At 38.4% G+C, this 16,358-nt stretch overlaps 1 protein-coding gene across 1 annotated transcript in view; it reads right to left on the bottom strand.

Annotated features, from left to right (window-relative positions):
- Positions 1–16,358, bottom strand: part of LOC131962165 (partitioning defective 3 homolog) — a 572,304-nt gene that overhangs the window by 120,048 nt on the left and 435,898 nt on the right. The window contains exon 21 of the mRNA XM_059327127.1: positions 13,532–13,831. Coding sequence (XP_059183110.1) covers positions 13,532–13,831 — 300 coding nt within the window. The remainder of the gene's footprint in view (positions 1–13,531; positions 13,832–16,358) is intronic.

Here is a 16,358-nt window from a genome sequence, read left to right as displayed (position 1 = left end):
TTTTTGTCATGCACGAAAAGCCATACTTCAAGAAGTTGGCCCCACTGCCCTCTGTTTCTCGGGTTGTGGTCCCGTTTGTCTTTCTGCTGGTAGACCTTGGGACCCCTGCTGCTGACCCAAGTCTGGAGCTTATTTTAGCAGCCACTGCTCCATTTTTCCAGCATCAGTTATAGCTAGGTGCTAGCAACCTGCAGCTGCGTTAAAACAACAACGCGCCAGTTTTTTTTGTTTGTTTGTTTATTTTTTCAGCTGTGCTCACTGAACAAAATCTCATGCACACAGCTCAGATCATACAAACTCAGTTGACACGATGAATTTTGGACATTTCATTCATTATCCTTAACCGCTTATTCGCACTCGGGTTGCAGGGCTGGAGCCAATCCCATTGGGCGAGAGGCGGGGTACACCCTGGACAGGTCTCCAGACTATCACAGGGCTGACACATAGAGACAGACAATCACGCTCTCTTTCACTACGGGCAATTTAGAGTCACCAATTAAACCTAAGTTCATGTTTTTGGACTGTGGGAGGAAGCCGGAGTACCTGGTGAAAACCCACGCCGACACAGGGAGAACATGCAAACTCCACACAGAAGGGCCTAACAACTAAAAGATCTCTCTGTCTGAAATCATGTAATTTAATATTAATTTTGTGCATTTATATTTTTTCCAAAATGATTTGGCGACCCCCAGAAATCATCTCGCGACCCCAATTGGGGTCGGGACCCCAAGGTTGAGAATGGCTGCTCTCGAGGACATCCTGCAGACAGCAGTAACAACAGCTGACCTGAGGATTCACCCGGACTCATTCATTCCAGCTCTCTCAGCAGGAGCTAACATTCCAGATGAACTCTTTCCATCGCCTCTGTGTCCTTTTTTTCTATTCTCAATTAGAGCGGGAGAAGGCACTACTCCAAACATTCACTGTGACACTAATTTCACACCCACACAAGGACACTCAGAGGGAGTAATGGAAAACGCCGGCGGATGTCAGACACAAACAAAAGGCAGCGCCAAAACATGCTGCCACGGCCCTGGGAATAAAATGTGACACAGTCAGCGTCAACTCAAAGTCGTGTTTTGCTTGGCAGCCAACAGGAGGTGGAGGAACTGGATACAGCAGGCAAAACACTCTGGAATAACAGTGATACCAAAGAGTGCATAAAATGTAATTAGTTACCACTAATGTATATGTCGCATTAAAGCAAACTGTTCCTTGATGCTAGACGTATCAATTTTACTCCCTTGAGAACTACAAGACAACGCTATTAGAACCTTACGAGCTGTTATTAAAGTCTTAACGCAGACGCAGGGGTTGTAAAAGATTCATTTGTTTACCAATGAATTATTGAGAGGTAGGATTTAATCAAAGCTACAGATGTTGCAGTCAGAAAGTGTTGGTAATCCAACTTTGATTGCATCTAAATGAAAATATAGACTATAAAAATCACAGGGACTGATTGTTGATTGCGGAGTTAATTACAGACGCCAAATAAGAGACAGCAAACAATAAAAAAAGCAATTACTTCAGATTGGCTAAGTGATCATCTGATTGAAGTAAGAACTTACTCTCCATCTGCATTACTTTAATCGAGTCATCCAATGGTCCATTCAAACAATACAGCACAGAATAAAACCAAATGATTATGTGTCCCTGTTGGAATGGTACTGTATTGTGTTCTCACCCAAGAAACTTGAGGGGGTGGATAGGAAACAAGACTAAATAAATTGTTCTCATTGATGACAGTCCAGGATAAAACCTTCATTTGTACTGTGGCTCTTCAATCTAGTTGCCACAATAAATGTTGGCATTTTATGATTCTGCAAACACAGACACATTGAATCACAACATTTCTGAACCACAAATGTGTTGAATGTGAATATTTCTGAACCGGTTCAGGTTAGGGTAATGCATTCTCATCCCATACCATCAGATTTTCACAGCACAAGACACTCCTTTGCATCCATTTGGAACATCTTAGGGATGTCACTTGCGTTATGTCACTTTCCTATAGTGAGATGTATTGTGGCTTTTCAAAATAAACTACCTTGTTCACAGGAACCTGTTAACTTAAGGCAAAAAAAAACACTTCACTAAAAGCTAGAATAAAAGAAAAGGCTTGGGCTTAAAGACAACTACTTCTGCATTTTACTATCAGATGCAGTTACTCAGGTTGACTCCCAAAAACCATTATCCCTTGGTATTAGGTCTCTTAGGTCAAAGTCTGGGATTTGTTTGCCATCCCACACCCCTCACACCCACACTAAACAGACTTTCCCACTCTTAATATTAAGGGCTGTTCCCACTATCGGGCAATACCCGGAATGAGGCGGGTGTCATTTGCCGAAACGCCCCTAATTTGAATACGAGCATTCCGGATTCGGCTTTTTTTTAGTCCCTGTTGAAGAGCAGGGTCTTTTTTCTTCCCTGAAAACAGCCTGGTTACTGATTGGATAGATCGCTAAGCAGGATGTGACGTAGTACTCTACACGACAACAATACACACCATTTGTAAAAGCCGGCGAAGCAGTGTTCCCAACTTTGTTGCTGAATTTAGCGACTTCTCAGACCCCCTTAGCAACTATTTTTAAAGAAAGCGACTGGAGACAAATCCAGCGACTCCTTCTTAATCTTCTTAACGAGCTGTTAACAAGCCGGAGGCCGTATTGTTAAAAAAAAGCCGCCAATAGGGGCAGTTAGCTACAGTTAGCTCTGTAGCAGTACAGTGTGTATGTGGTGGTGCTGCAGGAGATGTTCACTTAGCGATCTCTGTTTGTTTACAACAAGCACCAGACACTCTGTGCACAGTTAGCGATGCCGTTAATTCACAATCACTATGTTTATGATCAGCGGAGCCATGCTGCTTTCAGCTGCTGATGTTGTGCACAGTTAGCGATGGTGAAAACCATACATTACCTCTGGAGTCTCTAAATCTCTCTGGGGGCTAACTTGTAGTGGAGACATGCAGAGTGAGTGGATTTTTGAGAGGGTGTGGCCTGAGACTTTCCCGGTGGCCACTCTTCCCCTAGTCCAAACACATCTTAAGTCTGTTACACTACTTCAGGCCTAAACCTCAAACAACAGGTCTCCTGATTTAAAGCCCTGGAGGGCTTGGTGCCATCCACCCTATGCAGGACCTTCCTGGGTTTTAACATCACATTTAACCGGGCCAAAGAACCAAAATTTTCAGATCAACAGATCTGCAGAATTGTGAAATGCCAAATTTTTTTGCCGGGCCCTGAACAAGAGGAGGGAGTGTTTAAAGCAGCAGTGGACTGCTGTAAAAGACCCTTCACCTGAAGTGAAGTACAAGTTGACATCTTCAAGCCTCAGAGTGGTGAGGTGGTGAGAAAGAGGTGGGAGAAATCATCACATACTTTCTCCAGAGATGAAAAGCCTGACCTTTTATCAGCTGCGGAAAATGCATTAGCTACCTCATAATCCAATTTCAAGACCATGCAAAGTGGAGGTTCTGACTGAATTTTAGTGTGGAGAGAGCAAGAGGAAAAACACCACAGTGAGTGTTTCTTTAGGTGAGGACTCTTTGGGTTCTTTTCCTCTCTCTGCTGCCTGCTGCCAGCCTCTCTGGAGCTACTGAGTTGCAGAGGACTTCAAGGGCTTTGCACCGCTGAGCTCCGTGAGCTCTGTATCTTTTCCCCCCTTGCTTCCCCCCACCTCTTCCTCTCTGTGTCTCTCTGACTCTTCCTCGCCCATGCTCTAAGGAGCTTTAGAAACTCGACTGGGTAATGGGAGCAGCAGTCAATCAAATTGCAGTTTCAAAGGTGATGCTTTGTTTCACGCCTGCTTCCCACAAATCCCATCGAGCCTGGCACCTGTCAGGTTGTCGTTCTGAAACGCAGCATCCAATGCCAGTCACCCAAACCCCACGGTCCCCCGGCAGATGGAGGGGTTGACTTGTCGGCTGCCTGTCGAGAAATGAGGTCATTCTATTTTGCTGGGTCTAACTTCTTCTTTTTTATATATATATATACGGTGAAACCAAACAACCGAAAAATAAAACACTATTCATGGGTTTAGCTCACGTTCATGTAAACTTGGCAGAATTCATACTCCAAGTTTTTAGGGTGGAAAATGATATTTATGTTAGCTATATATAAGATTCTCACAAAACTGAACATGAATAAATCCTGGATTTCTATTGGTGCCCTTCAGTTTTACTGAGTCTGACAGCATTGTCAAAACACCACTGGTGCTGCCAGTTCTAATAACAGCGAGGTTGGTAATAAATTGTCAAATGAGCTCTTGTTGTAGCGTGATCCTGTAGAGGAACAGTAAAACTCGATATGGCAGAATGGGCAGGATCACTGGACGCCCACGGCAACCAGGGGTCCTTGTATCTCCAAGGGTTTATGGGCTCAGGTCTGACTCATTCCAGCTTTACAGTCACAGTGACCTTCCCATTAGGGCTCCATTACCAAAGGTCTATCAGAGAGAGAGGCGTATACCCGGGCTATTTATCCAGCTGCAGCCTCTTCTTATTAACTGTAGTGGATAAACAAGAGTGCAGCTTTGAAAGCTTTGGCGAGTCATGGGTGAATGCCTTTATTATGGCATAAAATGAATGCACATGTGTGTAAACACATGAAGCATAAAAGAGTCTAAGATGCAAAACTATAGTATCTGGCAATTGCAGGCATGTGGACCCCACCCCCTCTAAAGAGGTGCAACAACCCACATCAACCCCTAAGTGTCCCTAATTAGTAGACTGGATCTAAAAACCTTCTTCTATTGGACTAAAACGTTGTGTTGTAATGACAGCACAAAGGGACGTACTGTAAACAACCCAATGAGAACTTAGACTCCTGGGTACACCAGCATTGTCTGATGTCTTTCCAGCTTTGTGAATGTTTGACTTTAGATGTAAGATACTGATTAGTAATAACACTCGCTGCCTCTGTTCAGCATTTGGTGTGTTTTTCCCAAAGTAGACTGAAAAATAAAGGAAGGCTGTCAGCTAATTTCAACTCAATTTACTTCCATTTACTTGGTCCCTGGAACCAATTTTACAAGGTAGGATGTGTGCAGTTGTTCCATGCTTCTACAGGTCATGTGATTATCAGGAGATGGCTTCCACCATGGTAACATCCCCGTATAATATTATTTGCTATGCTGTAGGAGATGTGGCAACTTGCCGGCAACAGGTTACTGGGTTTACAGAGTTTTTATGAATATAGGTTATTTATATGTGTGTTTTTGTAAAATATACTACTAAATATACTACTAAAAAACAAATACATCAACAAATGTTTTCCCCTGTATGGAATGAAATGCTTAAATCTCTTTTCCAATTCCTGTTTCCATTATAGACAGTACCGGATTGGTTATCAAAATAAAATAAATATAAAAATAAATAAAATATAAAATAAATGCGGTTATTTATATTTTACAGTCATGTGACTGGTGTGGAGCCTGGAGGACAAAAAACGTAGTCTTTGGTTACCCATAGACAGCACACTGCAAAAAAGTGTTGTCTTAAAACAAGATAAAAACACTAAATCTGAGGGAAATGATCTTGCTGCATGGACAGATAATTTCACTTGACAATATTTCTTAAATTAAAATTGTTAAATCTAAAAAACAAACATGTTGTACAACTAAAATAAGAAATTAACTCTTAAAACAAGATAAATTAAAGCTGCAAGCAGCGATGAACTGGCCCGAGCAGAATGAAACTAGCCACTAAAGTTGGAGACAGACACAGACGGAGTAAAGTCTCAGAGATTAAAGCCGACACAGTAATGTTACATGCAAAGCACGTCTAGAAAAGTACTGAAATGAAATGACCCGGTCCGAAATGTGAGAAAAGGGATGTGGCATGTCTAGTTGGACAAATCAATCTCTTCCTCTCTGGGTTTCATACTGAGATGGGACTCAGGCTTGTCTCTCATCTCTTTATGTATCCAATTGAACGATAACTGTCTAACATGCTGCCTAACTGTGGGGTAATGCTGAGCCAGGGACATCAGAAGGCAGCTTTGTTTTGCCCTTTACGATTAGGGCATGTGAAAACTATGCTGCCCTACAAAGTCTAACTGCAGTAACTACATTTTTGGTCAAAATTAAGTTATAGCTAAAAATTAACCCCTTGATGTCTGTTTTATCTTGTGACAATGTTTTAGATTTCAATTTTGCTTTATTTCAGAGAAATAATTATATAAAAACCACAAAATCCAACTCAAAACCAAGCAGTAATTGCACTTACCACAGTCTGCTTTGGATATACATAGCAATTTAAACATAAAAAAAAGTTTATTTGATATATTTATTTGATTTGTTATCTAGATAGTGATGAAGTAAAAAAGTGAGATAAAATTATATTGAGACTAAAATATAACATTTCTTTATAATATTAAGTCTAAAACACACAAATCTTTGAATAGAGTTGTTGAACACTTTTAAATACACTGATAACAAAATCAATTTGAAAATGTTTTTTCACTAAAAAACAAAATATAAAAAAGCTGAAAGAAGACGACAACATTATAGTTACTGCACTCACTACTTACTTATCAATACTACAATGTAGAAATAAGTGTCATATCACTTACCTACCTATAACCCATTTGGCTGGCCAGTTAAAAAACTTTGAAGCAGTTTTTCTCAGTTTTACCTTTTGCGTTGTTACTACAGTTAGACTTTGTAGGGCAGTATGAATAGGCACTATAGTATGATTTATAGTGATTTAAAAAAAATGAATTCATGTTTTTGCATTTTGCAGTTTATTCAGGTGTGTTACAGTCTGCTGGCTTGCTGTCAGATGCCTGAACATGTGACTTAACTTGAGAAGACATTAACTCAAATATCCCTTTTAAACAGGATCTTAATCTGCCCCTTTGATCAGAGTGTGTTTCTCCAGGGCCCACCTCAGAAGGCGGTAACAGTATCCAGGTCAGGGTTAAACGCTTCTCATTCTTCTCTTTCATACTGAAGACTGACTGACAGCCAGGAATGAGCTGCCTTCCCTACACAAACCTCATCGACTTCCTTTTATCCTGATCTTCAAACAGGAAGTCCTGCAGCTCCAGAATATGAGGTTAAGTAGCAGTGGCAGGATGAGAAAGTAAAGAAATTGTAAGTCATACTGGATGTCTAAACGGCAAAACAAAAGTTCTCCATCCAATTTAGCTGTCTTGATACATGGAACAGTCAGAAATGATTGCAAATTCTGTTGTGTTGGCGCTTTATATTTGACAATGAGAGTTCCATTAAGTTTAATTTAGAAATGCAAATTACTGTTTATGTTTGTTATGATAGGCAAGTGACAGGAGCCTTGAATCTGAATGTGTCTCAAGCTCCTTTTTGCAAATCGTAAATAGAAAGCCTCCGAGCTAAATAAGAACCACTGCATATTATTATATCTCAAAGGCAGCAAGACAAATATTACAGGCATACAGCCGGGCTGGCATACACAAGATATGCAAAGCAGTGAGAGGTGCAAAACAAAAATGCAGTGTCGAACACGCGGCGCATATTTCAAATCAAATCACAACACTTGCGACAGCTAATCCTGTCCCTGCAAATAAAACCCCATACTGTGCTATCAATACTCAGACCCCCAAACTAAATATAAGCTTGTGTTTATAATTAACATGCAACACTAAGCTTTCTGTGCTGGAATAAACCTACGGAGGTGAGAAAACAATATTTCCAAGAAACAGCTACAACAAGACAGCAAGAAGGGGAAGATAACAGGTTCTTTTTATGTTATTTGTTTTTGGAAACGGGTGCATTTCAGAGACAGCCTATAATAAATACTATAATTAATTCATTTTTTATTAAAAAAGATACACCAATTTGTAAGATTAAACAAAGATGGTCCAGATGGTCAGAGGAAATTTGCTAAATCTGAATAAATCTAAGCGACCAAAAGTATTTGAAAAATCGTTTTGAAAAGTCACATCTAAGTAATAAAGCATCTGTTTACAATAAGACCCCTCATGCAGGAGGCACTTTGAATATTTTTTTCCCTTTTTTTTCTGGTAAGCCACTAAGCAGATTGTTATTAATATTCCCTTTGGCAATGAAGGATAAAAAAGAGACTAATCACTCATAAGGTTGTCTTGTGTTAACCCTTTTGAGTTTGGGGTTGTTTTATCAGTTTCTGACGACTTTTCATTCTTTCTGTATAAATGACTTAAAAAGTGTTCACCATGCCATGTTGGTATTGTTTTGAGCACAACTTCACCTATATGACCTGATTTTTTTTTTTTTTTCATTTTGACTTACTGGATCAACATTTTCAACAGAAAAAAACACACCAAAAACACACATAAAAACAAATTTTTTTACAAAAAAAAACACACGAAAACACACCGAAAACATACATTTTTTTACAAAAAACATCCAAAAAATGACAAAAAAACACACACAAAACACACAAAAACGAACAAATAATGACAAAAAAACAAACATAAAACACACATAAAAAACACACAAAAATTGAAAGAAAGCACACACAAAACACACTGAAAACACACAAAAAATACACATAAAAATTGACAGACAGCACACAAAAAACACACAAAACACACTGAAAACACACCGAAAACACACACACAGAATTACAAAAACACACATAAAATACACATTATTTTACAAAAAAAACACACAAAAACCCACTCAAAACACACAAAAACACACTGAAAACAAATACTTTTTTTTTTTACAAAAAGCATCCAAAAAATTACAAAAAAACCCCACAAAAACAATCAAAAAATGACAAATAAATACACATAAAAAACACAAAAACACACAAAAAAACCCATTAAAGACAAAATATTGCATTAAAAATCCTGAATGCAAACTGCAAAATTTGAAAAAAAAAACTCTGCAAAAACTTACACTTGGTCGAGGTGTTTTTTACCTTTGCTGAAAAAGAGTTAATGCACTAAATTGGACATGGAAACTTAAAAAAAAAGCTGACAGCAGGGCTCCATGCTGCTTTGTTTTTACGTTGCAACGTCATGAAGAAGTCTTGCGCCGGTGCTTTCGTGGACTCTAGAGGGTTAAGGCTAATACTGTATCCCTACACTGAGCTTATTGACAATCAATAGCATCATGTCTATCACTGACCCACATCTTAGAGTCGTGTGATCTGAATACGCACACTCACTGAGCACCAGTCAATTGTCTTGCCGTCATTTGTCAACTAGCTTATCACTAAGTTGGGAAGTGGGATAGTTTACAGTAGATAGCAGTTCTGACACAACAAGGCTATCCACAGGAAACATGTGGAGGTAACCTTCACTTTGGACATATGGATCAGTGGCCTTCACTAAGCCCCGGATGTATTGGCACATAGCTTTAGCCGGCTATCACAGGGGCCAGATAACCTTGTCATATCTACTCTGACTGTCATGGGGGGGTTACAGGATGGAGATTCCACCTCTGTAAATCCTCTTAAAAAACATACACACACTCACACAGAGACACTCTGTCTTGGTCACACAGCTTTGTAACACATGCACCCTGCCCAGCAGTGAAAGGTCATAAGCCCCCAAGTGACAGCTGTCAATCACAGGAGGTGGGTATTATCCGATCCATTAATAACACCCTGAAAGGTTCCAGAGGAGACCATGGGGAGAGAGAGCTCCTGACTTGTCAGCACTGGATATGACCTGCAGGAAATCTGTGGACCTTACGTCCAACTCAGCAGAGGCACATGCATTATATATTAGCAAAATGAGTTTTGTTTGTAAAAGCTTTATTTCAGAAGATAAGATGTGCAGTAACTGTAAAAACAACTGTTGTATTTACGGTTAAAAAACGGCAGCTGTGGTTGCCAGAACTTTACCGTAATAAATACAGTAGAACTTTTTTAAATATTATGATGACAGGATATTGGCACTGTTGATTTACCGTTTAAGATTGTCTTTTTATTCAATTTTTTTACCATATAAATACATCTTTCTATCAGGAGAAATGCTGTTTTGCCATATAATTGACAAGAAAATTAAATATAATATTAAATATTACAGTATATATATATTATATATATAGTGTTTAAAACATTTACCAGTTAGAAAAGGCATTTTTTACAAAAGATAAATGCAAAAATTACAGTGATGTCTTGTATATATATTACAGTATATTTTTGTTACACACATGGTGCCAGTGTATTTTACAGTGGAGTAATGTGTTGTTTTTTTTAAACTGTAAAAATCTGAAAAAAAAAAACTGAATTAACCCATTCATCATTTTATGGTCTTTTACTGTCATGGTTTAGCAGTTTTTCACCGTAAAATACGGTGTATGCTGTAGATAAATTAAGATTTAAGTTTGATAACCAGCCATTTAAACATCTAAAAACAGCAAGACATAGCATGTCTTGTTGTATATGTTGTTGAGTTTTGTACTTGCATAATCCTAAATGTACTTGCATAATCCTAAATGTTTCTAACTATTTTGAAACCGAGAGAAATCTGTAATTTTAATCAAGAATATGATCCATGTCCATCGCCTGCCAGTGGTGTCTTATTCCTTTGTACATGCGTCAGCGTTGTGGTTGTCTGCCAGAAGTTTCCTTAAATTGAAATTTTATCCAGTTTCAGGCCACATTTTTATGATACACTTCTTAAATGTCGGTTGTTTTTAACTATATACTTTAACCGGATGAAGGATTTTGGTCATCAGATGTCTGGATCTTAAGTTATCACCTACATGCCAAGCAGGATTGAGGAAGCACGATTTTTTTTTATGTCAAACTGCTTTATTCAACGTTTCTACCTTTAATCATCCAGTTAATTTGTTTTTGAGAGAAAGAGATCTCTGTGGATAATTCAGTTCTTGTTAAAAACCTCCTTGAATGTCTGGATCTTAAGTTATCAGAGCAAAAAGCTGAGCAGCAGCTCAGCTCCAGCACCTCTGCTGCAAAAAGCATTGGAGAAACACTGTTTTTCAAAGTGAAACTGCATTATTCAGTGTTTTTACTGGTTTTAATCAGAAAGTCAGTCTGTTTGGAGAAAATAATTCGCCTCCCAGTATAAACCTCCTAAACTAAGAACACTGAAGGAATTCTAACTGGGAGATACCGACTATGTTTGCTGCACATATTGCACGATTGAGAAAAATCAAGAAATCCATTCATTTAGGCATTCATTTATCCAATTAAAATGTCTTGTAGAATATTTTTACTGACATGGTCCCTAGTTCACTTGTCATCCAGGCGGCAACCTCCGGGTCTGAGCAGGGAGGCAAACCAGGAAATGCCTTAAGCTGCATTCTACAGAAAATTCCAGCAGGGGGCACTAAGTTTAGCTGCAAAAACATTCTGTCCATTCATTTCAGTGCAAAATGAGAGAACTTCTCACTTGATTTATTACCTCAGAGGACAACAATATAGTCTCAATCGCGAGTAAAAAAATCTTCAAGACAATTTGATGTTAATTGTTCAAATAATGGCCCCATTTAGAAGAAAATAGAATATAAAGAATCGTATGATTTGGGGCATGGCTACGTTTGATTGACAGGTCACTAACAAGGCGAGCCGTCATCAGGAGAGAAGCAGAACAATGCATATCCACGGCAACGTGTCAATAAAGTTATATATAACGTTATATAGATATAAAAAAGGACGTTTAGCGGATTGGTCTCATAACTTTGACCCTTTCACTGTATTTTCACTTTATCACTTTATTTGATTGTTTTGTTCAGTAAAAATGTCTTGTTCAGCGTTTGGTTGGACTAACAGACACTCCAAGGAGTCACTGTTCAGTTTTCTGAGGTCAGTAACGTACATTTTGTTTTTTGCTAGCCAAAACTAACATCCCAGTTAATGCTCCAGTTATTGCTAACATGAATTAGCAGCAGCTTCTCTCAGTCAGGTTGAGGTGTAGAGAGGCTGTAGTCAGTGATCAGATCCCTCTCGTTCCTCCACAGTCCAGATGTGGTCTGCTCCCCGTATCGGAAAAAGATGGCGACGAGTGTAACGATGAACTTGATGCTTCCAATGGGCCACAAACCAATGGGTGACGTCATGATGACTACGTCCATTATTTATATACAGTCTATGTTGTCATCCCAGTACTGGACTGATTTAGGCTCTGTGGACTGTTGCTTGGACTTTATTGACATTGCACGATGGGCTTTATTAAAGCTGCATTTAATGGAGCTAAAAAGATATAAAAACATGTGATAACTTTACACAGGCCTTTGGGTAATAGGCTATCAGCACAGTACCAAGAAAGTAAACCTCTGCTCAGTGTTGTCGTCACATCAAATATTCGTGTTGACATGGAGGTTATGAGCGATACAACCCCCCAGTGACAAACAAGCTGGAGTCACATGCAGTGTGACTCTCTGGAAGAGGTGTGTGAGAGGATTACCTGTGATCCAAGGATAATGAAAAAAAAGACTGTCTGATATTAAATTCAAGCACATGGAGAATGACTGATAGGCTCTTGCTGTTGTTTTAGCCTGCCTGTGGATTGTGCCTGCTTGCACGGCGCAGTGCCTTGTGGGACGAGGCAGCGATAAAACCCCGCGTGTAACTTCGTTGTTTTTCTGTGCAGCATGTGTCACCCATGACAAGTAAAAGTGAGCAAATACAATCACACTATGGCTTATACATTATAGATGAGGTGTAAACGAACTCGATTGTTGCAAAGCAAAACACAAGGCACAAAGCTAGTTAGTGTCGTTTGAATGATCGAGAAAGGTACAAAGTCACAAAGCACACTGCTGAGCTTTGAGGGTTGTGTATGTGTATGTTGAGTCAACCATAGTATATATAGTATATGTGTGTGTATATATATATATATATATATACACACACACACACACATCTTGCTGCCTGATTCACTGCTAACTTTCACATTCACATCAATAAAATGTGTATGTATATAAATGTGTAAAATATATATACAAAAAAATACACACACACACACACACACACACACACACATATATATATATATATATATGTGTGTGTGTGTGTGTGTGTGTGTGTGTGTGTGTGTGTATTTTTTTTCTTTTTCTCACATTTGTTTCAAAACGGATATACAGAAAGGCAACATGAGACAGACATTTATATTGAAAATAAATACATATATGTCAATGGTATGTGTTATTATACTTATCATTATAATAGAAATATTACTAATATAACATTCATGGACTGATAAAATATTTTATATATTAATGATTTAATATAACTACCTTGTGTGTGTAGGCCTATAGCTACTGCTCTACCTATCTGCTTAATGTTTATTTATGAAAGTTATGAAAGTTATTCTATGCAGATTATGCAGGAACATAACTACAACTCGGAGGTTTATAACAAACCAAACCGTTTGAAAATCAGTGAAAAATGAAGCAATCTTTGGTTATTTAAATGCAACATGCACCGTAGACTGATGTTATGAGTGGGCCAGCTGTCTGTGGCAAGATGGCTGCCATTGGAGGACGTCGGTCTCCATTGGCAAACAGAGTGGTGAGCCATCTACTGTTTATATATCTATGGAGTCAACAGCCTTGCAGAGTGTGTGTATGGATTCTTTATGGCTCCCCCTACCTGTCTGGAGCTGCAGGGCGTCCATTGCGGGGTTTGTTGACCTGGGCATACAGAGCCTCCAGTGGTGGGCCGTTGTCCTGTAGGCTGATGGGACGCGGGGGGTCCTGGGGACTCTGGGGGAGATGGTAGTGGTGGTTGTAAGGCTCTGTGCTGCTATCCACCGACGAGTCAAACGATCCGATGCCAGCGTAGGTGTGCTCCTCATCGGAGCTGAAGGTGCCGCAGACAACGTCTCCAATCTCAGCATATTCCCTCTCCTTCGCCTGCTTTTCCCGAAGTTCCCGCATCTTGGCCTGTATTCTGAGATAAACACATTGAAGAGAAAATGTTTCATTTAAGTGTTAAAAACTAAACATTATGCACAAAGCCAACATTCTGTAAATCTTCACACATCTCAAAACGCACCTGTTTAGACTGGCTTACCCCTAATATGTTCAGCATTTTATTAATGTTACCAATTTTTGTCTACTGTTGTCTACTGTTTTAGTGTTGTTTATTTTAACCGTCATTGTTTTTATTATCGTTCTTATTTGTAATTGTTTCATTGATGTTTATTATTACTGTCATTACTGTTTTTATTATTGTTTAATTTTTAATTGTTTATTGTAAGGCAACCTTGAGAGTCCTGAAAGGCGCCTATAAATAAAATGCATTATTATTATTATTATTATTATTATTACAAAAGCAAAGCAAATAAATTGGCAGTATTTTATAGACATTTCAAACCATCTGATCATTAGATATTTTTGACTCTTCAAATGTATTTCTGTCGCAGTTTGAGGGTTAAATTTCTTTTCGCAGTGATGAAACTATTATAGTATATTAGTATAAATGTTTTTTTGTAATGGGCTATGTGTTGGCTGTGAGATTCAAAGAGGTCATAATAAATGTTGCCTTTATTTCCTTTGTTTTATCCATCTTAGCCCCAATAAGGTTATTAACTCTTACAGTTCCAGGTGTTTTGAATTTTGGTTCCAGTGTCGACATCCCAGTCTCAGTAAACATATTTACCATGTGTTACTGCATGTTCACTAACAGAATCCTCTTTCTAATAGAAACACTGGATTATGTATGAAAAAAGTTGACAAAGACGAAAACGAAGGACGTTTTCACTATAATTTTAGTTAGTATTGTAACCACAAAATACAGTTACAGTTAGTTATAATTTTTTTGAAAACTCATTTTTATTTTTATTCCACTTAACGAAAATGTTTTTTCAATTCTAGTTTTCGTTATTTCGTTACATAGGAAGCAACACAGGATAAAGACATGGGGGTAAAAAAAAGTAAAAAAAAAAAAATGTAATATTCTGCCCAAGATTCAGAGAGGCTTACAGCAGCATTCCAACTTTAAAGTTTAATCTTGGATATTGATCAGTCCAGGCTTGAGGAAGAGGCCTCTCTTCTCCAAGCTTCTAAAGTAGCTTTCTTCTCCTAAGTAACAGGGAATGAGGATGGAGAAAAAGATCTTCCTCTACAGTGAAAGAAGCCAAGCAGCATTATTCAAATATGTGGCTTTTCATGAGCCATTAGAGGGCCGAGGCGAGTGGCTGATCTTATCCCTCAGGTCCTCTAACAAGAGGAGGTGGGAGGGAGACAGTCAGACCTCCTCTTCCTCCTTCCAGCCCCTTTCCTCTCCCTCCATGCCATTCCTCTCCCCAGGACCACTTCCACACAACAGAGCCTTTCACAGGGCCTTTCCTGTCTCAGAGAATGGTTCCATGTGAACGCCCATCTGTCTGCAGCTAACAAGACTCAGTCATGGTGCTGCATTCACTGAAAAAAAGTGATTTTGACCCTTAGTAAATGTTACATGTATTATTTAACCCTTTGATGCACAACAGGGGTCTAAAGTGACCCGACAGAGTTTTTATATTCTATATCTTTGCAGTAAATTATTTTCCTCATTCAGTATTCCAAGTTAGTTAGTTAGTTAGTCAGTTAGTTTGTTTTTGATCATCATACATCCTAATTTTATGTTTTCCTATTCATTTTTTAATAAAATCCCTTTTTGTGTCACTACGCTTCGAATGCACAACATGAGTAAAAAATGACTCATATCCATTATTTAGCTAAGTAGCTTGCTAAGCTAACTACTTAGCTAACTTCTTGGCTAAGTATTTAGCTAAGTAGCTTGTTAAGCTAACTACTTACCGTAGCTAACTTCTTGGCTAAGTAGTTAGCTTAGTAGCTTGCTAAGCTAACTACTTAGCTGACTTCTTGGCTAAGTAGTCAGCTTAGCAAGCTACTTAGCCAAGTAGTTAGCTATGTAATAATACAAAAACGTTTTTTCTTCATAAAGTATGAGAGGCAAAATGTAAATAACAATCTGTTGTTATCAATAACAAGATATTTAAAACATTCTTGGAATATCCAATCATAAAATAAGTTGATATCAAAAGATAGAGCACAGATACACACAACAGGAATAAATAACATGTGAAATGAAGGCAGGTCATTTTTGACCCATGTTGTGCATTAGAAGGGGTGTCAATATGTTGTGCATCAAAGGGTTAAGCATATTTTAATAGAAAGTATGTGTTATTTAACTCCACTTACAAAATACATGTAATTTCATTGTCAGAATTATGACAATCTTGTTTTATTTAATTAAATGTAGCTCGAAAAAATCGAAAAAAAGTTCATCCAAATTTTTAAAAAAATGTTGTCAGTTTTTTGACTGTTCATTCTATCCTTATGATTACGGTTGACAGAATCTGAGCAGTGTGTTTCTGCTTTCTTGTGTTGTATTGTTTGTATCATATTAAAGTTGGTGGTCTACACATCTTGTGGTCCTCTGTCATGTATGATGGCTAAAAAATATTTAA

This window comes from Centropristis striata, chromosome 23 (genome assembly GCF_030273125.1).
Source record: "Centropristis striata isolate RG_2023a ecotype Rhode Island chromosome 23, C.striata_1.0, whole genome shotgun sequence".
NCBI classification, from domain to species: domain Eukaryota; kingdom Metazoa; phylum Chordata; class Actinopteri; order Perciformes; family Serranidae; genus Centropristis; species Centropristis striata.
Note: the sequence above shows the minus strand (reverse complement) of the source record. Positions and strands in the feature narration are given on the sequence as shown.